At 47.4% G+C, this 22,186-nt stretch overlaps 2 protein-coding genes across 4 annotated transcripts; both read right to left on the bottom strand.

Moving 5' to 3' along the window:
• Positions 1–5,201: 5,201 nt before the first annotated feature.
• LOC119052741 (leukocyte immunoglobulin-like receptor subfamily A member 5) lies at positions 5,202–10,332 on the bottom strand. 3 transcript variants are annotated; one of them, XM_053656681.1, is made up of 8 exons: positions 10,229–10,332; positions 10,029–10,064; positions 9,597–9,872; positions 9,150–9,452; positions 8,802–8,852; positions 7,728–7,844; positions 7,102–7,154; positions 5,202–6,538 (listed from the first exon to the last, which is right to left on the bottom strand). In XM_053656681.1, exons 1-8 carry the CDS (start codon positions 10,257–10,259, stop codon positions 6,392–6,394), a joined length of 1,014 nt encoding a protein of 337 aa, XP_053512656.1. In that variant the 5' UTR covers positions 10,260–10,332; the 3' UTR covers positions 5,202–6,391. The 3 variants fall into 3 exon arrangements, with proteins under 3 accessions (XP_053512656.1, XP_053512657.1, XP_053512655.1); XM_053656682.1 differs by lacking the exon at positions 7,728–7,844; XM_053656680.1 differs by having other exon boundaries at positions 6,445–7,154.
• A 5,814-nt stretch (positions 10,333–16,146) lies between these two features.
• On the bottom strand, positions 16,147–20,057 carry LOC128626090 (leukocyte immunoglobulin-like receptor subfamily A member 5). The gene is made up of 6 exons (XM_053656686.1): positions 19,977–20,057; positions 19,777–19,812; positions 19,345–19,620; positions 18,898–19,200; positions 16,837–16,887; positions 16,147–16,689 (listed from the first exon to the last, which is right to left on the bottom strand). Exons 1-6 carry the CDS (start codon positions 20,005–20,007, stop codon positions 16,553–16,555), a joined length of 834 nt encoding a protein of 277 aa, XP_053512661.1. The 5' UTR covers positions 20,008–20,057; the 3' UTR covers positions 16,147–16,552.
• Positions 20,058–22,186: the final 2,129 nt, after the last annotated feature.

The raw sequence follows: 22,186 nt of genomic DNA, 5'->3' as shown, positions 1-22,186 counted from the left end.
ACCGTGTGGGGTTTCCCCAAAAAATGAAACATGGAGTTGCCTTTTTGACCCAGTGAGCCCACTTCTGGGAATAGAGTCTAAGCAACCCAAAATGCCAATTGGAAAGAATATATGCAAGTCTGTGTTCATTGCAGCATTATTTACAACAGCCAAGACCTGGAAACAGCCCCAGTGCCCATCAGTAGAAGAGTGGATAAAAAGTGATTCCATTGTACGTCCGCACAATGGAACACCTCGTGGCTGGATACAAGGAGGAACTCTTGCCCTGTGGGACAGCATGGATAAACCTGTACGATCTTCTGCTCAGCAAAACAAGCCAGCCAGAGAACACATACCACAGAATTTCACTTTCATGGAAATTCACAAGCAACGACAACAAACACAAAACAAAAACAGACAGACAAAGCAGAACCAGGTTTTCTCAAGATGGCTCTGGAGTAGGTGGATCTTGTGTCCACACCCCCCCCCCGCCCTCATAGAACCAAACTGGGATTTTATTTATTTATTTATTTATTTATTATTTATTATTTTTTTTTAGATTTTATTTATTTATCTTTAGAGGGAAAGGGAAGGAGAGAGGGAGAGAAACATCAATGTATGGCTGCCTTTCGTGCGTCCCCTGCTGGGAGTTGGCCTGCAGGGAACTGGCCTGCAACCCAGGAATGTGCCCTGACTGGGAATCGAACCACGATTTTCTGGTTCGCAGGCCCGTGCTCAATCCACTGAGCTACACCAGCCAGGGCTTATTTATTTATTAAAAAATTTAAAAAAAATTTTATTTAGTTATTTTTCAAGTACAGTTTTTTGCCTGTTTCTCTCATCCCAGCCCCCCCACCCCGTGCTCCCCACCTCCCTCCCATTTTCATTCCCCCTTAGTTCTCGTCCCTGTGTCCTTCATATTTGTTCCTCCAAATCCCTCCCCTTTTCCCCCCTTAAATTCCCTCCCCTCTCCCCTCTGATCACTGTCCCCTTGTTCTCTATTTCAGTGTCTTGGTTTTTATTCTGCTTGCTTGTTCGTTTTGTTGTTTAGCTTCCTGTTAAAGGTGTGATCATATGGTATTTGTCTTTCAGCACCTGGCCTATTTCACTCAGCATAATGCTTTCCAGTTCCATCCATGTTGTTGCAAAAGGTAGTAGTGCCTTCTTTCTCTCTGCTGCATAGAATTCCATTGTGTATATGTACCACAATTTTAATTCTTTACTTCATTTTTACATATAGGTCGATATATGGTCACAATACCTTTGTTGCCATATGTAGTTTTTCTTTTTTCTGTTTCTGTTTTTCTTCATTGTCCTGCATTGTGATCAGCGCCCACGCAACAGCCAGCATGCAGTAATCACACTGCCAGCCAGAGGGCGCCCCAAACCCAAACAAGAAAGGCTCCTAGAGCACACCCAGCTCTGGACATCAGGGAGGCTGAATTACTGAGTCCCACAGGTCACCTCTGACTCATGTCAGTCCACCCCACAAGCACTGGGAGTCCTAGTAGATTTATGTAAAGCAAAAACAAACAAACAAACAAAAACAACCCCCCAAAACCCAACCAAACCCCAAAATAAACCAAACCAAAAAACAAAACACAGCGAGACAGCCAAAATGGGAAGAAAAAGAAATGCCAGCTCTTGTTTGTTGATTGATCTTTTAATATAATTTTTATTTAATTACTGTTCAAGTACAGTTTTCTGTCTTTTACTACCATCCCAGCCCACCCCCCACCGTGCTCTCCACCTCCCTCCCATTTCCACCCTCCCTTAGTTGTTGTCCAGGCATCCTTTATACTAGTTCCTGTAAATCCTCCCCCTTTTCCCCTGAAATCCCCTCCCTTGTCCCCTCTGGTCACTGTCCCCTTGTTCTCTATTTCAGTGTCTTGGTTTTTATTTTGCTTGCTTGTTTGTTTTGTTGTTTACCTTTCTGTTAAAGCTGAGATCATATGGTATTTGTCTTTTAACACCTGGCTGATTTCACTCAGCATAACGCTTTCCAGTTCCATCCAAGCTGTTGCAAAGGGTAGGAGCTCCTTCTTTCTTTCTGCTGCATGGAATTCCATTGTGTATATGTACCACAATTTTTTGATCCATTCATTTACTGATGGGCATCTTGGTTGCTTCCAGCTCTTGGCTATTGTATATTGTGCCGCTATGAACATTGGGGTGCATAGGTTCTTTTGGATCGGTGTTTTAGGGTTCTTAGGATATAATCCAAGCAGTGGAATTGCTGGGTCAAAAGGCAGGTCCATTTTTATTTTTCTGAGAAAATTCCATACTGTTTTCCACAGTGGTTGTACCAGTCTGCAATCTCACCAACATGTTTGTTGATTTATTGATGGCGACCATTCTGGTAGGTGTGAGGTGATACCTCACTGCAGTTTTAATTTGCACCTCTCTGATTTCTAATATATTGGCATCAAATTTTTCCCAGTGTTCTGCTTTGATAGCTTTCAAGCCTCTACGAGGTGTCTTGCTGTCTGCCCCTCACCTTTAATATAAGAACTGTGTGCGTTCTTCCATATTGCCGTAGTCTTTGAAGCTGTGATTTAAAAAATTTTTTTAAGGATTTTATTTATTTATCTTTAGAGGGGAAGGGAAGGAGAGAAGGAGAGAAATATCAATGTATGGTTGACTCTCGTGAGTCCCCTGCTGGGAACTGGCCTGCAACCCAGGCATGTGCCCTGACTGGGAATCGAACCATGATTGTGTGGTTTGCAGGCCCATGCTCAGTCCACTGAGCTACACCAGCCAGGGCTGAAGCTGTGATTTTTAAATTGTGATTCTATTATAGTTGTCCCAACTTTTCCCCCTTTGCCCTCCTCCCCATCTCACCTTCTGCTCCCACACTGTGATTCATGTTTTCAACACTGAAGTTTTGACTTTGTCTCTTTCTGTCTGTGTTTGTTTGTCCACAACAGTGACTTCCTCTGTCTTCATCGTTTCCCTCCTTACACTTTCACTTAGAAAAAGTTTTCTGTCCTTTTACCATTATTTTGAGGAATTAAAAATATCATTTTTTAAAAGATTTTTAAATTGTTATTCTATTTTTAAAACTCTCATTTTATTATTATTATTATTATTATTATTATTATTATTATTTTGCTCCAGTGTGTATTTCTTTTTAAGTTGACTTTATTGGGGTGACATTGGTTAATAACATTCTATCTGTTTCAGGGGTTATTACTGTAAGTACATCCTCTGTATGTTGTATTGTGTGTTCCCCACCCCAGGTGAAGTCTCCTTCCATCTCCATTTATCCCCCCTTTACTCTCTTCTATGTACGCCAACCCCCTCTCCCTCTTGCAACCACCATGCTGTTGTCTCTATCTCTGAGTTGTTTTTTCTCTGCTTAATTCATTTACCTTCTTCACCAGCCCCCCACCCCTCTCCTCTGACAGTGGTCAGTCTGTGTTCTACTTTGCACCCATGAATCTGTTTCTATTTTGTTAGTGTATTTTGTTCATTAGATTCCACCTATAAGCCAAATCATATGGCATTTATCTTTCTGTGACTGATGTATCTCCCCATGGAGTACTGCTCAGCCATAAAATTGTAGACATGTTTCCCTTGGTTGCAGCATGGAAGGACCTGGAGGACGCAAATTACTTTTCATTGAATACCGTTACTAAAGTGTAGTGGACGTGCAACATTGTATTAGTGACTTTCTATTTGTGAATCTCACGATGCGCTCCCCACACTAAGTCCAGCAGCCACATGTCTCGTGCAAAGTCGCCACACATGACTGACTATGTTCCTATGCATAGGAACATCATTTCTTCAGGTCTGTGGCTCTGCTTTTGTTTTGTTTGTTTTGATGATGTTAAACAGTCCACATAGAAATGAAATCTTTCTTTGTCTGACTTGTGTCACTCACCACAATACCCTCTAGGGTCATCCAGGTTGCCACAAATAGAAGGACTGTATCAATCGCTTCTGATGGCAGATTTACATCACATTGTACATACGTGCCACATCATTCTATCCAGTCACCAGTGGTTCTAACAATTCCATGCAATCTCTTTTTAAATTCTTGATACAATAGCACAGGCCAGTAACTTTTAAAAGCTTTTATTTTCTAGTACATTCATGGTTTTTACTTTTCTCATTTCACAGGATTTGTGTGTAATATTTACATGATCATTTAATCTAATGCATTCATTTCTTTCTTGGTTCACATATTAAGATACTTGGAAGTCTATTTGCTTTATTTAAAAACTGTGGGGATACTCCAGATGGAGGCATAGGTGGAAACACTGTATCTCCTTGTACAATCAAATTTAAGGAAAACAAAGATTTAGGAACAAAAACACAACCAAACAGACAGAAAATTGAACTGTATCAAAGTCTGACAACAACAAACCATTCATCCAGATTGGTAAGAGGGACAGAGTCAGCGGCTGGTGGAGAGGGGTCCCAGCAGGAAGAGGCAGTGGTTAGCAGACCGGGGTACAGGCGAGCAAACCCAGTGAGGTGCCAAGGCAGTTGGCTGACCAGGAACACACATTTGTGTGCAGATTAACCAGGCAAAAAATGGGCAGTGAGACAAACTGCGCAACCCAGGGCCCCAGCACCAGGAAATAAAGCCTAAAAGCACTGACTTTTAGGAGTTTTCAGGGGTTGAGGTGCCAGAAGAGACTCTTAGCCTCACAGGAGAGTTTGTTGGAGAGACCCACAGGGTCCTAAAACACACACAAGCCCACCCACCTGGGAGCCAGTGCCAGAAGGGCCCAATTCGCTTGTGGGAAGTGGCAGAGGGGACCCAAACCAGAGAGAGCAGAGCAAGCACCATTGTTTCCTCTCTGACCCCGCCCCCACATACAGCATCACAACCCAGTGACTTGGGTTGCCCCACCCTGGTGAACACCTAAGGCTCTGCCCCTCATACATAACAGGCGAAACCTGACCAAAGATGGCTCCATCAGAAGAACAAATCAAAGCCCCAGAGTCAGTACTTCTAAGCGACCAAGAGATAGCCAACCTATCAGATGCACAGTTCAAAACACTGAGGATCAGGATGCTCACAGAACTGGTTGATTTTGGTCGCAAATTAGATGAAAAAATGAAGGCTACACTAAGTGAAATGAAGGAAAATGCACAGGGAACCAATAGTGATGAAAAAAAAACAACTGGAACTCAAATCAATGGAGTGGATCAGAAGAAAGAAAGAAAGAAAGAAAGAAAGAAAGAAAGAAAGAAAGAAAGAAAGAAAGAAAGAAAGAAAGAAAGACCAAACAGAAAAGAATAAAGAAACAAGAATTCAAAAAAATGAGAGAGGCTTAGGAACCTCCAGGACATCCTTAAACCTTCCAATATCCAAATTATAGTGGTACCAGAAGGGGAAGAGGATGAGGAAGAGGAAGAGCAACAAGTGAAAAACTCATTTGAACAAATAATAAAGGAGAACTTCCCCAATCTGGCAAAGGAAATAGACTTCCAGGAAATCCAGGAAGCTCAGAGTCCCAAAAAAGTTGGACCCAAGAAGGAATACACCAAAGCACATCATCATTACATTACCCAAGATTAAAATGAAGGAGAGAATCCTAGAAGCAGCAAGAGATAAGGAGGCAGTTATCTATAAGGAAGTTCCCATCAGACTGTCAGCTGATTTCTCAAAAAAAGACCTTGCAGGCAAGAAGGGGCTGGAAAGAGGTATTCCAAGTCATGAAATCCAAAGACCTACATCCAAGATTGCTTTATCCAGCAAAGCTTTCATTTAGAATGGAAAGGCAGATAAAGTGCTTCTCAGATAAGGTCAAGTTCAAAAAGTTCATCACCAAGCCCTTACTATATGAAATGTTAAAGGGACTTATCTAAGAAAAAGGAGTTTAAAAATGTGAACAGTGAAAGGCCAGCAAACTCACAGTTATTAACAACCACACCTAAAACAAAAGCAAACTAAGCAGACAGCTAGATCAGGAGCAGAACCATAGAAATGAAGATCACATGGAGGGTTAGCAACCGGGGAGTGGAAGGAGGAGAAGGGGGGAAAAGGTACAGAAGCAAAGTACCATAGGTGGTAGGGAGAAAATAGACAGGGGGAGGGCAAGAGTAGTGTGGGAAGTGCAGAAGCTAAAGAACTTATGATACATGGACATGAATTAAAAGGGAGAATGTGGGGGGAGGGGAAGTGCAGGGTAGAGGGGAATAAAGGGGTGGAAATGGGACAACTGTAATGGTATAATCAATGAAATATATTAATAAACAAACAAACAAATGGGGATACTGGTTATCACTGAGTATAGAATCAGGGTACTCCTAGAGGGCCCCAGGAGCTACTGGGGGTCCATATCAGGTCCCCAGGCTGACTGAGGTCAGTAGCTGAAAATCTCTGGGGGCAGATCTGTACCTTTTGAGGTCCCTGCAGGCTCCCTCCCTGGAGTTTGGGGTCTTGGTCTTTCCTGGGCTAGTAGATGGCCAGAGCAGTGTACACACTGGGCTTATCAGGGGGGTTCTCTGATGGGGAAGAAGGGAGTGCATTGGTCTCCCGTCTGAGGGCCAGGTGGTTCAGCTGGGCGTAGGTCACATCCTCAGGTACAACAGGTGCAGCAGCCTGGAGCAGGGGGACAGTGAGAGGGGTGAAATGGGGCTGGGGAAGCCTGTTCTCCCCCTTCACCACCCACTCCACCCCCTGGACTTGCTTTTTCTCCTTCACAGCACTTGGCTCTCCAGGATGCCATCTGCCTGTTTGCAGGTGTCTCCCTCACCCACAGGTGAGCTCGAGGAGGGTGGGGACAGGTTGCTCAGGGTGGCACCGCAGCACCAACATGGAGCTGGGAACCAGTGAGCTCCTGTCACGGCTGCTGCATGAATGAGTGATGGGACCCTGGGACTTGCAGGTCATTCATTCAGTCATTCATGCCTCCTCCTGAGACTTGGGGCTGCACAAGGTCAGATAGAGAGTAAGGGGCCAGCACAGGGGACCACACAGGAGGGGTCATAAGGTCACAGGAAAGTGGGAGGTTTGAGGCACAGTTGGCCGACCTGGTGCTCGGAAGGACAGGTCAGTGTGGATGCTGCTGAGAACCAGGGAGGGTGAGGACAGAGAAGTGACCACTGCAGTGAACTGGGGAACAGGAAGGTCATTGGTGGCCTGGACGGGAGCAGGGGTCTCACCTGAGGGTCCAGCTCTATGCTCTCCCCAGGATGAGGGTCCTTCATGGCAGCATCTGCAGGGGAAGAACAGGGTGTGTCTCTGGGTAGGATCCCCAAGATCTCAGGGCTGCAGACCTGCCTGGTCCCAGACAGACCACTAACTCAGGGGTGAGGTGAGGGGCCAGGTCACTCTATGGATTTAAATCTTCCTCAACCCTGACTCTACACCCTGTACACTCTCCCCTCCCCCATCACCTTCTGAAATCCCTGACTCCCCTTCCCCTGAGTGGCTGTCCCTTCTTCTCACAGAGGGGCTCTTCCTGGGCTCCTGCAGCTGGGCTGGGGGACAGACAGTCTCAGTCCCGGAAGGTTAGAATCCCCCTCCTTATGTGATTCCAGAGGAAAGAAGGAAACTTTACCACATGCTTGTGCATATTTTCATATGTTAGGAGACTTAAAATGATAAAAAATTAACTTACATTTATTTGTAAACCTGTGCTGACATTGTGTTTTCCTCCTGGAATTTCTGATTTCAGATTCTAGAGATATCTGTTTCTCAGCTGACCTTTCCCATCTATTTATTTTCCTGCAGCAGGTGCTCTGAGCCCCTCTCTCCTGTGACCCAGGTCACCCTGTTCCCTACTCACCTGATGTCTTGCCTTTGCTCTGACGCCGGTGTTGGAAGAGGAGGAAGAGGAGAAGGGAGAACAGCAGGACGAGGGCCACCAAGACCCCAGTCAACATGTTCAGGGGCCATTGTAGACCTTGGTCAGGAGTAACATCATGAATGGGCCAAAGGTGCTCTTTAATGAACACCTGCTGTTTATAAGGCACAGGATGGGGTCTGTCGTTCATCTCCTCTGACCTCACAGCCCTCGTGAACCAGGGATGGCTGACCCACTGACCAGTCCACTGCAGCTCAGAGAGGTTATGTGCCCCAAGTCATCCACCCTGGCAGGTCTGGGCTGAGACTGGACCCTGGGAAGTGGGTTCTCTGTACTATCCTCCCGCTGCCCCCGGCTGGACACCAGCTCCGAGCTCTGGGCTCCTCACCTCCAGGGGTCCTGTCTTGTCTCACTTGGAGCTTAGGTCCCTCCCTTATTACCTGGAAAGCATTTCAGGGGCATGTGCAGCACAAGAATGTGGGGTGAACCCTGATGGCCCCTTGGGAAGGTTGGGTTGGGCTAGGGCTCTGGCTTCCTGAGCTCTGTAAGGCATTATAGCTCACCTAATGCCATCCCAGGCTTGTGAGCAGGAAAGGACCAGGGATGATAGATCAGAACCCAACATTCAGAGAAGAGAAGGGACCTCGGGTTCCACAGCACCAGAGCTGGGACCTGAACCAGGACACACTGCTTCCCCACAAAGACCTTCACTTACTGCTCTGCTGTTCTGGCTCTGTGAGGGGAGCTTCTCGATACTCAGAGAATTTTGAAAATTCAGGAGGTTTTGAGGGGTGGGGGCTGCCTGCTCCCCACTTCATCTGGGCTGCTCCTTCCCCAGCCTGGACCCAACATGTCCCTCTGCCATGCTCTCCCCTCCTGTCACCTGTCAGCCCCAGAGCCCTGGAAACCCTGTGGTTTCAGCATCTCTGCCTGACTCTCAGCCCCTGGTACATAAGCTCATTCATGTGTGAGGGGAGTACGTGACCCCCTGATGGACTCTCAGAACTTCCTGGGGTTGTTCTGTGCTCCCTCTGAGCAGACTTCTCAGGGACTCACCAGCTGTGGAGATGGGCCCTGTGGGCGGGGGTAGAGAGCCTCCAATGGGTCCTGGAAATGAAGATAGAAGGGGGTGAGGGTCTGTGACCAAATGGGGAGTAAGTAGATCACCCAGATTCTTCTGCTACATCTGCTCTGTGGCCCCTAAGACACTCCTTCTGCCCACCTACCACCTCCCTGACCCAGGTAAGGGGAAGAGATGAGCAGGACTGGGAGGGTCTCTGGGGGCAGATCTCTGCTGGGTGACCAACTCCCAGAGTTACTAAATCTCATCCAACTTCAGATGTCTCCTGGGGACAGGGCCCTGAGCTGACTATCCTCAGAGAGGATGGGGTCAGGGGCTCTTACCTGAGATGCAAAGCTCCAGGGGGTCACTGGGCTCAGACCACTCATTGGGATACTTTCTAAAATATCCATAGCATCTGAATGTCCACTTGTGGCTGGAGTTTATGGGGCCCACAGTGAACAGGGCCTGGACCTGCCCACTGAGGTTTGATTGTGTGTCCAGGGTCCAGGAGATGTTGTCTTCTCCTTCCTTAGTCAGAATGAACCTCTCAAATCCCTCCCATGAGTCACACTGGAGGGTCACATTCCCTCCTGAGGTCACAACAGGGCTGGGCAGGGCTGAGAGCCTGGGTTTTCTGTAGAATCCTAGGAGAGAAGGAGGCAGTGTGTAAAATGGGGCTCACACCTCCCTTACCTCCCCCAAGGCTGAGCTGTAAGGGGGAGACACTCTGTGACATCCCCCTTTCTGAGGGCAGATCCTGGGGCTGGGACCCCTGAGTGTCCTCTCACCTGTCACCACCAGCTCCAGAGTGTCACTGTGCTCTGAGCAGCCTACAGGGCTGAGGTATTTACAATAATATGTCCCTGCATAAATGTCTTTCATGAAAAACTTGGCCTTGTCCCTGGGCTCCAGTGGTTTCTGTGTGTCCAAAGGTGTATTCATTTGTTCATCATACAGAGAGTACTCCTGGGCATCCAGGGTCCCCTGACACCAGATAGTCACAGAGCTCCCATGAGGGATCACAGGTCCTGGCTCAGCCCAGATGGTGGGTCTGGGGAGAATCCCTGGAAAGAATCAGAAGCTGCATTAGACAGACCTTCCCTGCCCCTCATTCCCCAGCTCAGCCCATGTCCCCCCTCTTCTAACCCAGGACCTCTTGCTCCCTTCTGAGCCCCAAGGGAAAAGTAGAAGGTGGAACACGGAGGTTGGGGAGGACTCACCATTCTGCTCACAGGTTTTCTGGCCCAGACTCAGCCCTGAAAGAGAGTCCTTGTCAGATTTGCACCCGGATGTCTGAGCTGATTCCCTTAACTTGGGGACTTATCTGCTTCCACTGTGCGAGCCTGAGGGTCCCCATGAACAAGCATGTGCAGCTGCCTCATCCCCTCCTGCTGCCTCATCCCCATGCCCCACAACTGACCAAGGCAGAGAAGAGCAGGGAGAATGGACATGGTGCCGTCTGCTCTGAGGGCTCCTGCTGTTCTGGTGGACGAGACCCTGGGCCTGGAGGACAGAGATGCACAGGATGTGGTGAGTCAGGGGCTGCTGCCACCCTTCTGGGTTCCCACCCCTGTGGACCCACAGCAAAGGGATGGCTCCGCCCTGGGCCTGGCTCTGGGTTTTTCCATGACGGCAGCTCCGGAGGACTCCTTGTCCTCTGGAGATGCTCAGCCCAGATTTTGGGTCTCTTCTCCCTGCCAGGACCCTCTACCTGGTCTGTGCTTCTGTCAGAGAGGGCAAGACCCAGCCTCTGGCCCTCAGCCCACCTTCCACAGGCTGACTCTACATAGAACTCGCTATCGATTTTCTCAGCCTCCCCAAACAGCATTTACTTTTCATCTCTGATTTGTCCACAGACAAATATTTACTAGTCAGCTAGTGCAGCCAAATACTTGTGTCAGAACCAGAAATACATCTGTAATCCAGGAGACTGACTTTCTGTGTCTTGAGAACTCTGTTTAGCAGAAAATGAGCATCCTAATTTAAAAGTGGAAATGACTTTACTTATAAAGGAAAAATGAGAAAAATATGAGAATGCCTGGGGCCATGAGTAGACTATGTTTGAGAGAATAGCTGTGTTTCTTTTATCCTCATCAAAGATTATGTTTGTTGATTTTATAAGATGAGGAAGGGTGAGACAGACAAACACATTGATTGGTTGCCTCCTATACACATCCAGGCTGGGGATCAAACTCACAACCTTTTGGTGTATTGGACAACACTCCAAGCAAGTAAGCCACCTGGGCCAGGGCTGAGGGAAGGGCTGTTAGTTGAGGTGGAACCCCAGGAGGTGGGAGTGAGAATACTCTGGAGAGGAAAGAATATCATAGGGAACTCTAGAGACAGAGACTGTCTGATAGCAGAAAGGGAGGGTGAGGTGGAGGTTTTTCATGGTCATGGTTTCTCCACTCAAAGATGTTGGATTAAGTGTGTGAGGCTGAGGAATATGTAGGGATGAACTGTTATAGTCACACTGGGTTATGAATCTCATATGTGCCATGTGTCACAGAGGAACTAGAGCAGTGAAATGTGTGTCAGTGATGTGTAATGTGAACAGTAATTGAACTTCAGCCCTGTGTGTCCAACAGTATTAGATGAAAGGCTTCCATGGATTCACCACACAATTCATGCATATATTTTAGCTCTTAGGACACATGTAGAGCAGAGAAATGAGGAGAAGAAATCTCAGTGTTGCTTCTAATCCTGTGCTTTTAGCTGGGGGCTGGGGAAGGAATTTGCTAGCTCTACAGGACTCTAAGAAAGCAGAGGAGGAGAACAGATAGTCCATTGGAGATAATGTGAGTGTGTCTGTGTGTAAGTATTAATGTCTGTGAGTGTATTTGTGTGAGTGCATGTCAGTGTGAGTATGTGTGTGTGTATGCAGTGAATGAGTGTATGTGGGTGGGATGTGGTTGTCACATTCAGATGGCCATGAGTAACCATGACTTCAGAAGAAACTCTCAATATACCTTAAACTCAGTGAGGAGAATGAAGGGCTTTTAGGCAGAAATGGACAGATTCTGAAGGAAAGTTGGAACTGGTGTAGATAGTACACAAAGAGGAAGAGAGTGAGGACTTAGAGCTCAGAACCCAGGCAGGTGTCGGTGTGACTGCTGCCTTGGGGATGAGAAGGGTGACCTACCCTCTCTGCCTCCCCATTGACTGCAGATCCCAAGGAGCCCTCATGACAGTGAGACAAGAGGAGGGGCAGGGATGAGCCTGAGGTTGGTGCAAACACTCTGCTCCTGCAGGAGAGCTCAGTGCTCCCTCCTGGCCCTGGAATGCAGGGGTTGTGTCTCACACTCTTTCCACCTGACTCTGTCTCTGTGACACATGGGTTCTTTCTCTCCCCTTCTCTGTGGGGTGAATCCTTTGAGTAACTTTTGCCTCCTCTGAGCAACTCTGACTCTGGAGGTTACTCTCCTCTTCAACTGTGGAGACTCTTGAGAATTCAGAAAAGATTGTCATTCATGGGAGCTCTGTTCAAGGCAGAAAAACACCTACACACTTTAATTGTCAGTTGTTGCAATACCACATCCTGAATGGCTGAAGGACCCTGGAGCAGCCTGCTTCCTCTGTTGCTCTCACTTCCATCATTCAGAGCCCCATGATACTAACCCCACCCCCACACATGTGGTCAGAATTCATCCTACTTGAGATATAGGGGGAAAGGGAACCAGACATTCAGATTTGGGTGAAGATGTTGGAGGTTTGTGAAACTGAAAAGCAGAGGTACTTTGTCCAATGGGGCAGAGAGAGGGATCAGACTCAGACCACAGTGCAGGGTCACTCGATCACAACAGAGAATCTTACAGTGCAGTGGGCAGATCCTGATCTTTCTGTCAGGAGTGCCGGGACAGCTGGGGGAGTCTGTGAGACAGGTGAACTTCACACTTGCCTCACTCCATACAGAAAATCAGTGCCAGATGCATTACAGACTGAAGAATAAATCAATTACTTTTCCCTTAGCAAAAAATCTTTTCTTCTTTGTGGCATGTTTTTTAAAAATGACTTTTTATTGTTATTCTAGTACAGTTTTCCCAATTTCCTTCTTCCCCTGTGTTGCCCATCCCATTCCCCACTATCAGAGTGAATTTGTATGCTGTTGTCCAAGTCTGTGGGTCATTCATACATGTTCTTTGACTAGTTTCTCCCCCTTTTTTCACTATTACCCCCCTCTCTTATCCCCTTTGTTCACTCTCAGTCTGTTCATTGTTTCCACGCTTGTGGTTCTATTTTCTTTATTAGTTTATTTTGTTCATTAGATTGCTCTTATAGGTGAGATCATATCTGTTTGTCTCTCACTGACTACCTTATTTCACTTAGCATCATATCCTCCAGCTCCATGCATGCTGTTGTGAAAGGCAGGAGTTCTTTCTCTCTTACTGTTGCATAGTGTTTCATTGCATAAATATTCCACAATTATTTTATCCACTCATTTTCTGCTGAGTATGTGGGCTATTTCCAGCACTTGGCTACTGTAAATAGTGCTGCAATGAAGATAGGGGTACATAATTTCTTTGGAATTAGTGAATCAGGATTCCTAGATGTATTCCCGTGAGACTGGGGTGTGGGAATTGTGGCAGAGGGAAAAGAGAGATAATTGAAAAAAACCGGAAGGAAATACAAAGAAAAAGTTACACACACACACACACACAGAGCCAGGAGTTGTGTAGATGCGGGGTGGAGCTGTCCACCACCCAGTGCTGAAATCTCCACCACCTCCTCGGATTCACATTCAAAATAAGACAGAATCAGGGGAGACATAGGTGGCCCCATGGTTTTGAGGAAAGCCTCCTCCATACACGTGCATATTCCTGGTCAAGGCTGGACTCGGTCTTGGTGGGCACAACCTCTGGACAGTAGATGAGCCATCCTCACTCGGGGATTCTGTGATGACTTTTGTGGATTTACTTTGCAGTATCAGGTTTGTGCGGTTCTTACTTTAGGCAAAAGGGGAAAGTCAGTGAACATTTTTATAGCAGAACTTTGGATGATTTTGTTTTTCAGTTGTTAAAGTAAAGCTGAAGAGAGAAAAATCACAGGATGTGGTGGGCAGGTTCCCCACACCCCAGTGTGCACTGTGCAAGGGGCCTGCCACACAGGAAGAGGACCAACTCTTCTCACCCTAAAAATAGCAGGTGCTGAGGGACTGACCTGAGCCACACCACTCAACACCCTTCGTGTCTAAGCTGTGACATTTAGTTTTCCTAAAGTCTGTAATCATAGGAGGGTTTTGACCGAGCTAGTTGTTATCGCAAAATCATAACTGTCATTCAGTTTATAACATTCAATGTTCCCTGGGAAAGCTAATACAAAAAATGGTTAATAATATAAAATTATTTTCTAGAGAAATACGATTCTCTCATCTAATATTGATTAGGTCTAGTACCATTTACATAATTTGTAGTCTGCTACAGAAAGAAAGCAGTTATCTGGGGAGTTTAACTTTGCATTTTTAGAAGAGAAGAAAACTTGCAAAGTCTTGTTTTAGCTGAACTTATTTGTAATGTATGAGTAAAAACCAAGTTTCTTATTTTTCTACTGGGGGGGAAGAGAGAGAGAGAGAGAGAGAGAAGAAGAAGAAGAAGAAGAAGAAGAAGAAGAAGAAGAAGAAGAAGAAGAAGAAGGAGGAGGAGGAGGAGGAGGAGGAGGAGGAAGGAGGAAGGAGGAAGGAGGAAGGAGGAAGGAGGAAGGAGGAAGGAGGAAGGAGGAAGGAGGAAGGAGGAAGGAGGAAAGGGAAAGGAAGGGAAGGGAAAGGAAAGAAAAGGAAGTAAAAAGAAGAAGAGGGATCTTGGTAAAGTTGTTACAACAAATTACAACCAACTGTGTGGCTTTAGACAATAGAATTTTTTTTATTGTTTCAGAACTATAGGCCAGAGAGATAATTGAGAGAGGGAGATAGATAAAGAAATCAGTTGGATGGATAAATGAATAAATAAATAAATAGAGAGATAGCCAGACTGATGCACAGATACATAATCACTCAGATAGTGGGTAAATGTGTACATAGGTAGATAAATTTTCCAATGTTCCAATGTGTGCTATCATCTCATTGCAATTTTTTTATTTTGCTCTAGGTAAGTTTTTATTAAATCAAGAATGTAATAAACTTTCCAGCTTTATTGTAATATCATGGACATATAGCATTCTGCAATTGTAAGGTGTCAGTGGATTGAACTGATGCCTTTATATATTGCAATATGCTACCACCTCAGCTTTAGCTAACAATACTGTTAAGAAGTCATGTAACTGCCACTTACTTTTTGTGGTGAGAACACTTCAGATACACTTCTTCCAGTATATGACACAGTCTTGTTAACTGTAATCACCAGGGTGTATGTGAGACCCCCCAGGAAGCGGTAATCTCATAACTGAAAGTTGATGCTCTATGACCAACTTCTCTCCTTTCCCCCAGTCACCATGGTTACCACCATTCCACTCTCTGTTTCTACACATTTGGATTTTATAGATTCCGCATATACGTGTGGTCATTCAGTATTGATCTTCCTCTGTGTGACCTGGCCGAGTTAACAAAATGCCCCCAAGATCAATTTATGGTGTCTGAAATGGCAGGGGTTTTTTTTCTTTATTTTTCTCGTTGACACTATTACAGATGTCTTTTCATCCTCCCGCCTTTGTCCACCTCCACCAAGCCCTCAACCCCCTGTCCTTCCAGCCACCACCGCACTGTTGTCTGTGTCTGTGGGTCATGCATGTATGTGCTTTGGCTGATCCCTTCACCTTCATCCAGCCTCCTCTTCCCTACACTCTGACTGCGCTCAGTCTGTACCTTGTGTTCCTGTGCTTCTGTTCCCAGTTTGTTCTTCATTCCTGTGGTTGACTCATATTCTGTTATATATATATTCAGATTTTGGAAATTTCCACAAATCGGATCATTATTAAAAAGGATTACTTTTTAAGGTGGCACCACACTGGGCTGACCCTTCAAATGCCAAGCGAGGGCAGTTCTGGGGAAATGACACATGTGGAATCTGATGCAGATGGGAAGGTTGGTGGGGATCAAGAGGGGGGTGGCATAAGTTTGTATTCATCTTTCAGGTTCATATCTAATTTTGCCCATTTATTGACTGATTGGTTCCAGGTTAAGTCCTGTGAACTGAGGCGAGGAAGACTTAATAATGTCCATCTGGTCATGTAATGATTAGACATGAAGAATATTTTATTAGCCCTGGCTGGTGTAGCTCAGTGGGTTGAGCATGGGCTGTGAACCAAAGGGTTGCTGGTTTAATTCCCAGTCAGGGCATATGCTTGGTGTTGTGGGCCAGGTCCCCAGTGGGAGTCATGTGAGATTCAACCACACAGTTGATGTTTCTTTTCCTCTCTTTCACCCTTCCTTCCCTTCTCTATAAATGTAAACAAATAAAATCTTTTAAAAATAATATTTTATTACATAAATGTGGAAGACAGTATGAAATTTTAGATGTGGGGGCTCAAACAGCCATGTGGGAAGGACCGTCATGCCACAGGGGTGAGAGAATAAGGGGGTCATTACAGGGAGTCGGCAAAGAGAAAAGGAGAGAAATAGGCATTTAATGGAGGAAGAGTCCTGCACAGGGAGCACTCGGACACTCCCGGCACCCAAAGCTTTTCCACCCTCTTGGACACATCAGCAGACAGTTTCCCCACCCGTTATCCAGACTGTCCTTCACCACCTCCTGGGTCATCAGATGGTCCCCGTGGCTCCCTTACTCTGAACAGTAGTACCCTTTCTCCTCTGTGTTCACATCCTGGCTGCAGTGTGGGTCTTCCTTTCACTATCGAAAGCCTCAAAGAGCAGCACCCCGAGGACCACCAGGACCAATCCAGCCAAGCACAAGTGGATGAGATTCCTCACTGTGTAATCTTGTAAATGAGAGGTTAGGAAATATAGGCAAAAAGGTCACAGAGGTCAGAGCAGACCAAAGTCACCCCAGGATTCAGGATGTCCACCCAGGACACCTGCCTCCTTCTGGCAGGACCTGGCCCTCTGCATCCAGCCCCACAACTGAGGATTCTCCCGCTCCCCACTCCTGGGGACTGAATTGTTCTGTGATGGGCTGATGGTGTCAGCTGCCCCTGAGGATCATGAAATGAGGGTGTGAGTGAAGACCTGGGGAGACATGAGCCTTTCTTCTGGGGTCTGTGCTCCCCGATGCCCTGCTTCTCAGACTGTAACTTGTACATGGTGGTGTCATGAGCCCAGACTCGACTCTGCCAGCTCCCTCTCTCCTCATTGGATAATCTCAGCCTCTTGTGGTCCCTGAACCTGCACAGATTCACTGTGGACCAGAGGTAACAGTGCCCCAGAGCTCAGGATTAGTAATAAATTGTCTCAGTAAGGCAGTTCTGCATTCTGGGTTTCATCTGAGAGGTAGACCCTAGAAGCTCATTTCCCTACAGCTGAGAGATCCACTAACTCAACAGCTGATGAACCAGGGTCCATGGATTAGGGGTTGGTGTGAGGGGCTCCTGAATTACCTCCTCTATGGAGCCCCTTAAATCCCTCCATTTATTACTGTTTCAGACTCTGAAGAAACATAGCTCTCTGCTGAGTGAGCTCAGAAAGGACAGGGTTCAGGCCATCTCACCTATGACCAGGATGGCAGGGTTCCCCCACAGCTTTGGGGAAGTGTGGTGTGAGCTGTAGCACCTGTCATTCCCCCAATGGGCTGAGGCCATGGGGCTCATGAAGAATTGGGAAAGGAGGGAATAGACTTACCCCTTCATGGCCAAAGGAAAGTGGACCTTGGGCTCCGTGGCTGACACAGAAGGGTCATCTACTCTCCTAAGTCCACTGTAGGACCAGGCTGGATAGAGAGGGAGGGTCTGTCAGGGAGCCACCCTGGTGGCAGGCTGAACTAGGGCTCTTCCTTCCTGAGCTGTGTGAGGCTCCTTATGTCACCTAATGTTAGCACAGGCCTGTGACCTGGAGGGGACCAGGGATGAGCAGACATGAACCTGACACTCAGAGAATAGAAGGAACTACCTCTCCCCACAGTAGGGGCAGCAGAACCAGAACCAGAACCAGGACTGATTCTAGCCCTCGTTCCCTCCTCTGAGCTGAACCCCTGACCTTAATAAAGGGCCTTAAGCCTAGACATTGTCCTGCTTGTCCCTCCCTGTACAGTGTCACCATCAGGGCTACAGAGGTGACAGTTCCCATAATACCACGTCCTGGGGTGCTTCCCTGTGAGGCCCCATCCCAGGAGGTCAGAACCAGAACTGAAAGTAAATGTAAGCTCTGGGCCACAATTCTCTCCTTTTACACTTGGAGACACTGAGGCACAGAGAGGGGAAGGGCGTGTCCAAGTCAGAGCCTCCAGAGGTGCCTGAACTTGCACAGGACTCAGCCCCCGTCCCCCATGAACACACCCACCACCTCCCCACAGAGACCCACACTTACTGCTCTGAGGCCTGAGTCTGAGTTGGGGAGGGAACAATCCTCAGAGCCTTCCGAAAATTCAAGATGAGGGTGAAGTGTGGTGGCTGCCTTCTCCCCACTTGATTCAGCTGTTTCTCCCCAAGCTGGGACCCAACATGTCCCTCTGTCATGCCCACCCCTCATGTCACCTGCCAGCACCAGAGCCCTAGGGATCTTGTGGTTCAGGCATCTCTGCCTGATTCCCAGCCCCTTGGGACACTAGCCCATCCCTGATTGTCTGAGGGACACAAGATCCCCTGATGTACCCTCAGAATTTCCCTGGGATGTTCTGTACTTTTTTTGGGCAAGTTCTCAGGGACTCACCAGCTTTGGGGATGGGCCCTGTGGGTGGGTGTTGGGGGCCTTCAGAGGGTCCTGGAAATAAGGACAGAAGGGGGTGAGGGTCTTGGAACAAACCTAGAGTTGAAAAATAACTCACATTCTTCTCCTACATCTACTTATGGAGAAATTCCATCTGCTCACACACCACCCTTTAAACCCAGGTGAAGGGGAGGAATGGGCAGGACTGGGAGGGTCTCTGGGGGCAGATCTCTGCTGGGTGACTAACACTCAGAGTTACTAAATCTCATCCAACTTCAGATGTCTCCTGGGGACAGGACCCTGAGCTGACTGTCCTCAGAGAGGATGGGGTCAGGGGCTCTTACCTGAGATGCAAAGTTCCAGGGGGTCACTGGGCTCAGACCACTCATTGGGATACTTTCTAAAATATCCATAGCATCTGAATGTCCACTTGTGGCTGGAGTTTATGGGGCCCACAGTGAACAGGCCCTGGACCTGCCCACTGAGGTTTGATTGTGTGTCCAGGGTCCAGGAGATGTTGTCTTCTCCTTCCTTAGTCAGAATGAACCTCTCAAATCCCTCCCATGAGTCACACTGGAGGGTCACATTCCCTCCTGAGGTCACAACAGGGCTGGGCAGGGCTGAGAGCCTGGGTTTGCTATAGAATCCTAGGAGAGAAGGAGGCAGTGTGTAAAATGGGGCTCACACCTCCCTTACCTCCCCCAAGGCTGAGCTGTAAGGGGGAGACACTCTGTGACATCCCCCTTTCTGAGGGCAGATCCTGGGGCTGGGACCCCTGAGTGTCCTCTCACCTGTCACCACCAGCTCCAGGGGGTCACTGTCCTCTGAGCAGCCTACAGAGCTGAGGTATTTACAATAATATCTCCCTGCATAGACCTTTTTCATAAAAAACTTGGCCTTGTCCCTGGGCTCCAGCAGTTTCTGTGTGTCCAAAGGTGTATTCATTTCTTCATCATACAGAGAATACTCCTGGGCATCCAGGGTCCCCTGACACCAGATAGTCACAGGGCTCCCATGAGGGATCACAGGTCCTGGCTCAGCCCAGATGGTGGGTCTGGGGAGAATCCCTGGAAAGAATCAGAAGCTGCATTAGACAGACCTTCCCTGCCCCTCATTCCCCAGCTCAGCCCATGTCCCCCCTCTTCTAACCCAGGACCTCTTGCTCCCTCCTGAACCCCAAGGGAAAAGTAGGAGGAGGGACAGGCAGCTTGGGGAGGACTCACCATTCTGCTCACAGGTTTTCTGGCCCAGACTCAGCCCTGAAAGAGAGTCCTTGTCAGATTTGCACCCGGATGTCTGAGCTGATTCCCTTAACTTGGGGCCTTATCTGCTTCCACTGTGCGAGCCTGAGGGTCCCCATGAACAAGCATGTGCAGCTGCCTCATCCCCTCCTGCTGCCCCATCCCCATGCCCCACAACTGACCAAGGCAGAGAAGAGCAGGGAGGATGGACATGGTGCCGTCTGCTCTGAGTGCTCCTGCTCTGCAGGTGGATGAGGCCCTGGGCCTGGAGGACAGAGATGCACAGGATGTGGTGAGTCAGGGGCTGCTGCCACCCTTCTGGGTTCCCACCCCTGTGGACCCACAGCAAGGGGATGGCCCCGCCCTGGGCCTGGCTCTGGGTTTTTCCATGACGAGGGTCCGGAGGACTCCTTGTCCTCTGGAGATGCTCAGCCCAGATCTTGGGTCTCTTCTCCCTGCCAGGACCCTCTACTTGGTCTGTGCTTCTGTCAGAGAGGGTAGGACCCAGGTTCTGATCCTCTGCCCACCCTCCACAGGCTGACTCTAAATGGAACTTCCTATTGATTTTCTCAGCCTCCCCAAACAGCATTTACTTTTCATCTCTGACTTGTCCACAGACAAATATTTACTAGTCAGCTAGTGCAGCCAAATACTTGTGTCAGAACCAGAAATACATCTGTAATCCAGGAGACTGACTTTCTGTGTCTTGAGAACTGTTCTTAGCAGAAAATGAGTATTCTAGGTCAAAAGTGGAAATGACTTTACTTATAAAGGAAAAATGAGAAAAATATGAGAATACCTGGGACCATCACTAGACTGTGGTTGAGGGAATAGCTGTTTTTTTTAATCCTTATCAAAGAATGTTTGTTGATTTTACAGAGAGAGCAAGGGAGAGACAGATAGATATTGATGAGAGAGAGAGAAACATTGATCAGTTTCTCCCAACTCCATACATATCCTGACTGGGGATTGAACTCACAACCTTTTGGTGTATGGGACAACACTCCAAGCAAGTAAGCCACCAGGCCAGGGCTAAGGGAAGGGCTGTTAGATGAGGTGGAATCCAGGAGGTGGGAGTGAGAATACTCTGGAGAGGAAAGAATATCATAGGGAAATCTAGAGACAGAGACTGTCTGATAGTAGTAAAGGGCAGGTTAGGTGGTGGCTAGTCATGGGCTGGCTCCCCACCACCTAAGGACAATGGATTAAGTGTGTGAGGGAAAGGCATACAGGAATGAGCTGTTACAGTCACACTGGGTTATGAATCTCATATGTGCCATGTGTCACAGAGGAACTAGAGCAGTGCAATGTGTGCAAATAATTTCTAATAGTAGTAATTGAAACTGCACTCCTGTATCCAACAATATTAGGTGAAAGACTTACATGGATTTAGCACACAATTGATGCATATTTTTTAGCTGTCACAACACATGTAGAGGAGTGAGCAGAGAAAATCTCAGTGTTACATCTTGTCCCATGCTTTTAGCTGGAGTCTCAGGAAGGAATTTACTAGTTCTATAGAACTCTAAGGAAGCAGAGATGGAGGAGAACAGATGATCAATACAAGATGGTGTTAGTGTGTCTGCCTGTGTGTGTAAGTGTGTATGTGTGTGAGTGTACATGTGTGAGTGAATGTCAGTGTACATATGTGAGGCTGTGTGCATATGTGAGTGTATCTGTGAGGTATATATGTGTGAGCCATGTAAGTGTGCATGGGTGAGTGTGATTGTGTGTGTGTATGATTGTGTGTTCACTGGTAACTACAACTGTCTGGTTGAGGGAAGCAGAAGGGACACCTGTGGTTAGAGGGTCACATGCAGATGATCATGAACAACCATCACCACTGTGGAAATTCTAAATTCACCCTAAAATCACTGAGGAGCATGGAAGGATATTGAGCAGAAATGGACAGATTCTGAGGGAAAGTTGGAAAAACTGCTGTGAGAGGTGGGCAGATAAACTGAGGGTGTGGGACTCAGAAAACCCAGGCAGGTGGTGGATGTGGCCACTTCAGGGGGGACATGAAGGGTGACCTTCCCTCCCTGCCTTGTTGACTGCAGACCCAAAGGAGCCCTTATGACAGGGAGCCAAGGGATGGGGTCAGGATGAGCCTGGGGTCTGTGCAAACACTCTGTTCCCACAGGACAGCTCAGTGCTTCCTCCAGTGGGGACTATGTCTCACAGTGTTTCCACTCTGTGTCTCAGAGAGAACTGGGCTCTTTCTCTGTCCCTCTCCTTGGGGTGAATCATTTGAGTCATTTCTTCCTCCTCAGAGCACCTTTGATGCTGGGTATCACCCTCCTCTTCAAACTCTGGAGACTATTCAGGATTCAGAAAAAATGTCATTCATGGGAGCTCTGTTAGAGGCAGACCAACAACCCCCACTCTTTAA

This window comes from Artibeus jamaicensis, unplaced genomic scaffold, assembly GCF_021234435.1.
Source record: "Artibeus jamaicensis isolate MK-2021 breed Jamaican fruit bat unplaced genomic scaffold, CSHL_Jam_final scaffold_2693, whole genome shotgun sequence".
Taxonomy (NCBI): Eukaryota; Metazoa; Chordata; class Mammalia; order Chiroptera; family Phyllostomidae; genus Artibeus; species Artibeus jamaicensis.
Note: the sequence above shows the minus strand (reverse complement) of the source record. Positions and strands in the feature narration are given on the sequence as shown.

Coding starts and splice junctions, on each gene's coding strand:
- LOC119052741 (XM_053656680.1), bottom strand. CDS start 10,259: ATGTCCATTCTCCCTGCTCTTCTCTGCCTTG. Junction 10,065..10,228: donor CCCTGCTCTTCTCTGCCTTG/GTCAGTTGTGGG, acceptor ACTCTCTTTCAG/GGCTGAGTCTGGGCCAGAAA. Junction 7,155..7,727: donor GAGCAAAGGCAAGACATCAG/GTGAGTAGGGAA, acceptor CTTCCCCTGCAG/ATGCTGCCATGAAGGACCCT.
- LOC128626090 (XM_053656686.1), bottom strand. CDS start 20,007: ATGTCCATCCTCCCTGCTCTTCTCTGCCTTG. Junction 19,813..19,976: donor CCCTGCTCTTCTCTGCCTTG/GTCAGTTGTGGG, acceptor ACTCTCTTTCAG/GGCTGAGTCTGGGCCAGAAA. Junction 16,690..16,836: donor CAATTCAGTCCCCAGGAGTG/GGGAGCGGGAGA, acceptor TATATTTCCTAA/CCTCTCATTTACAAGATTAC.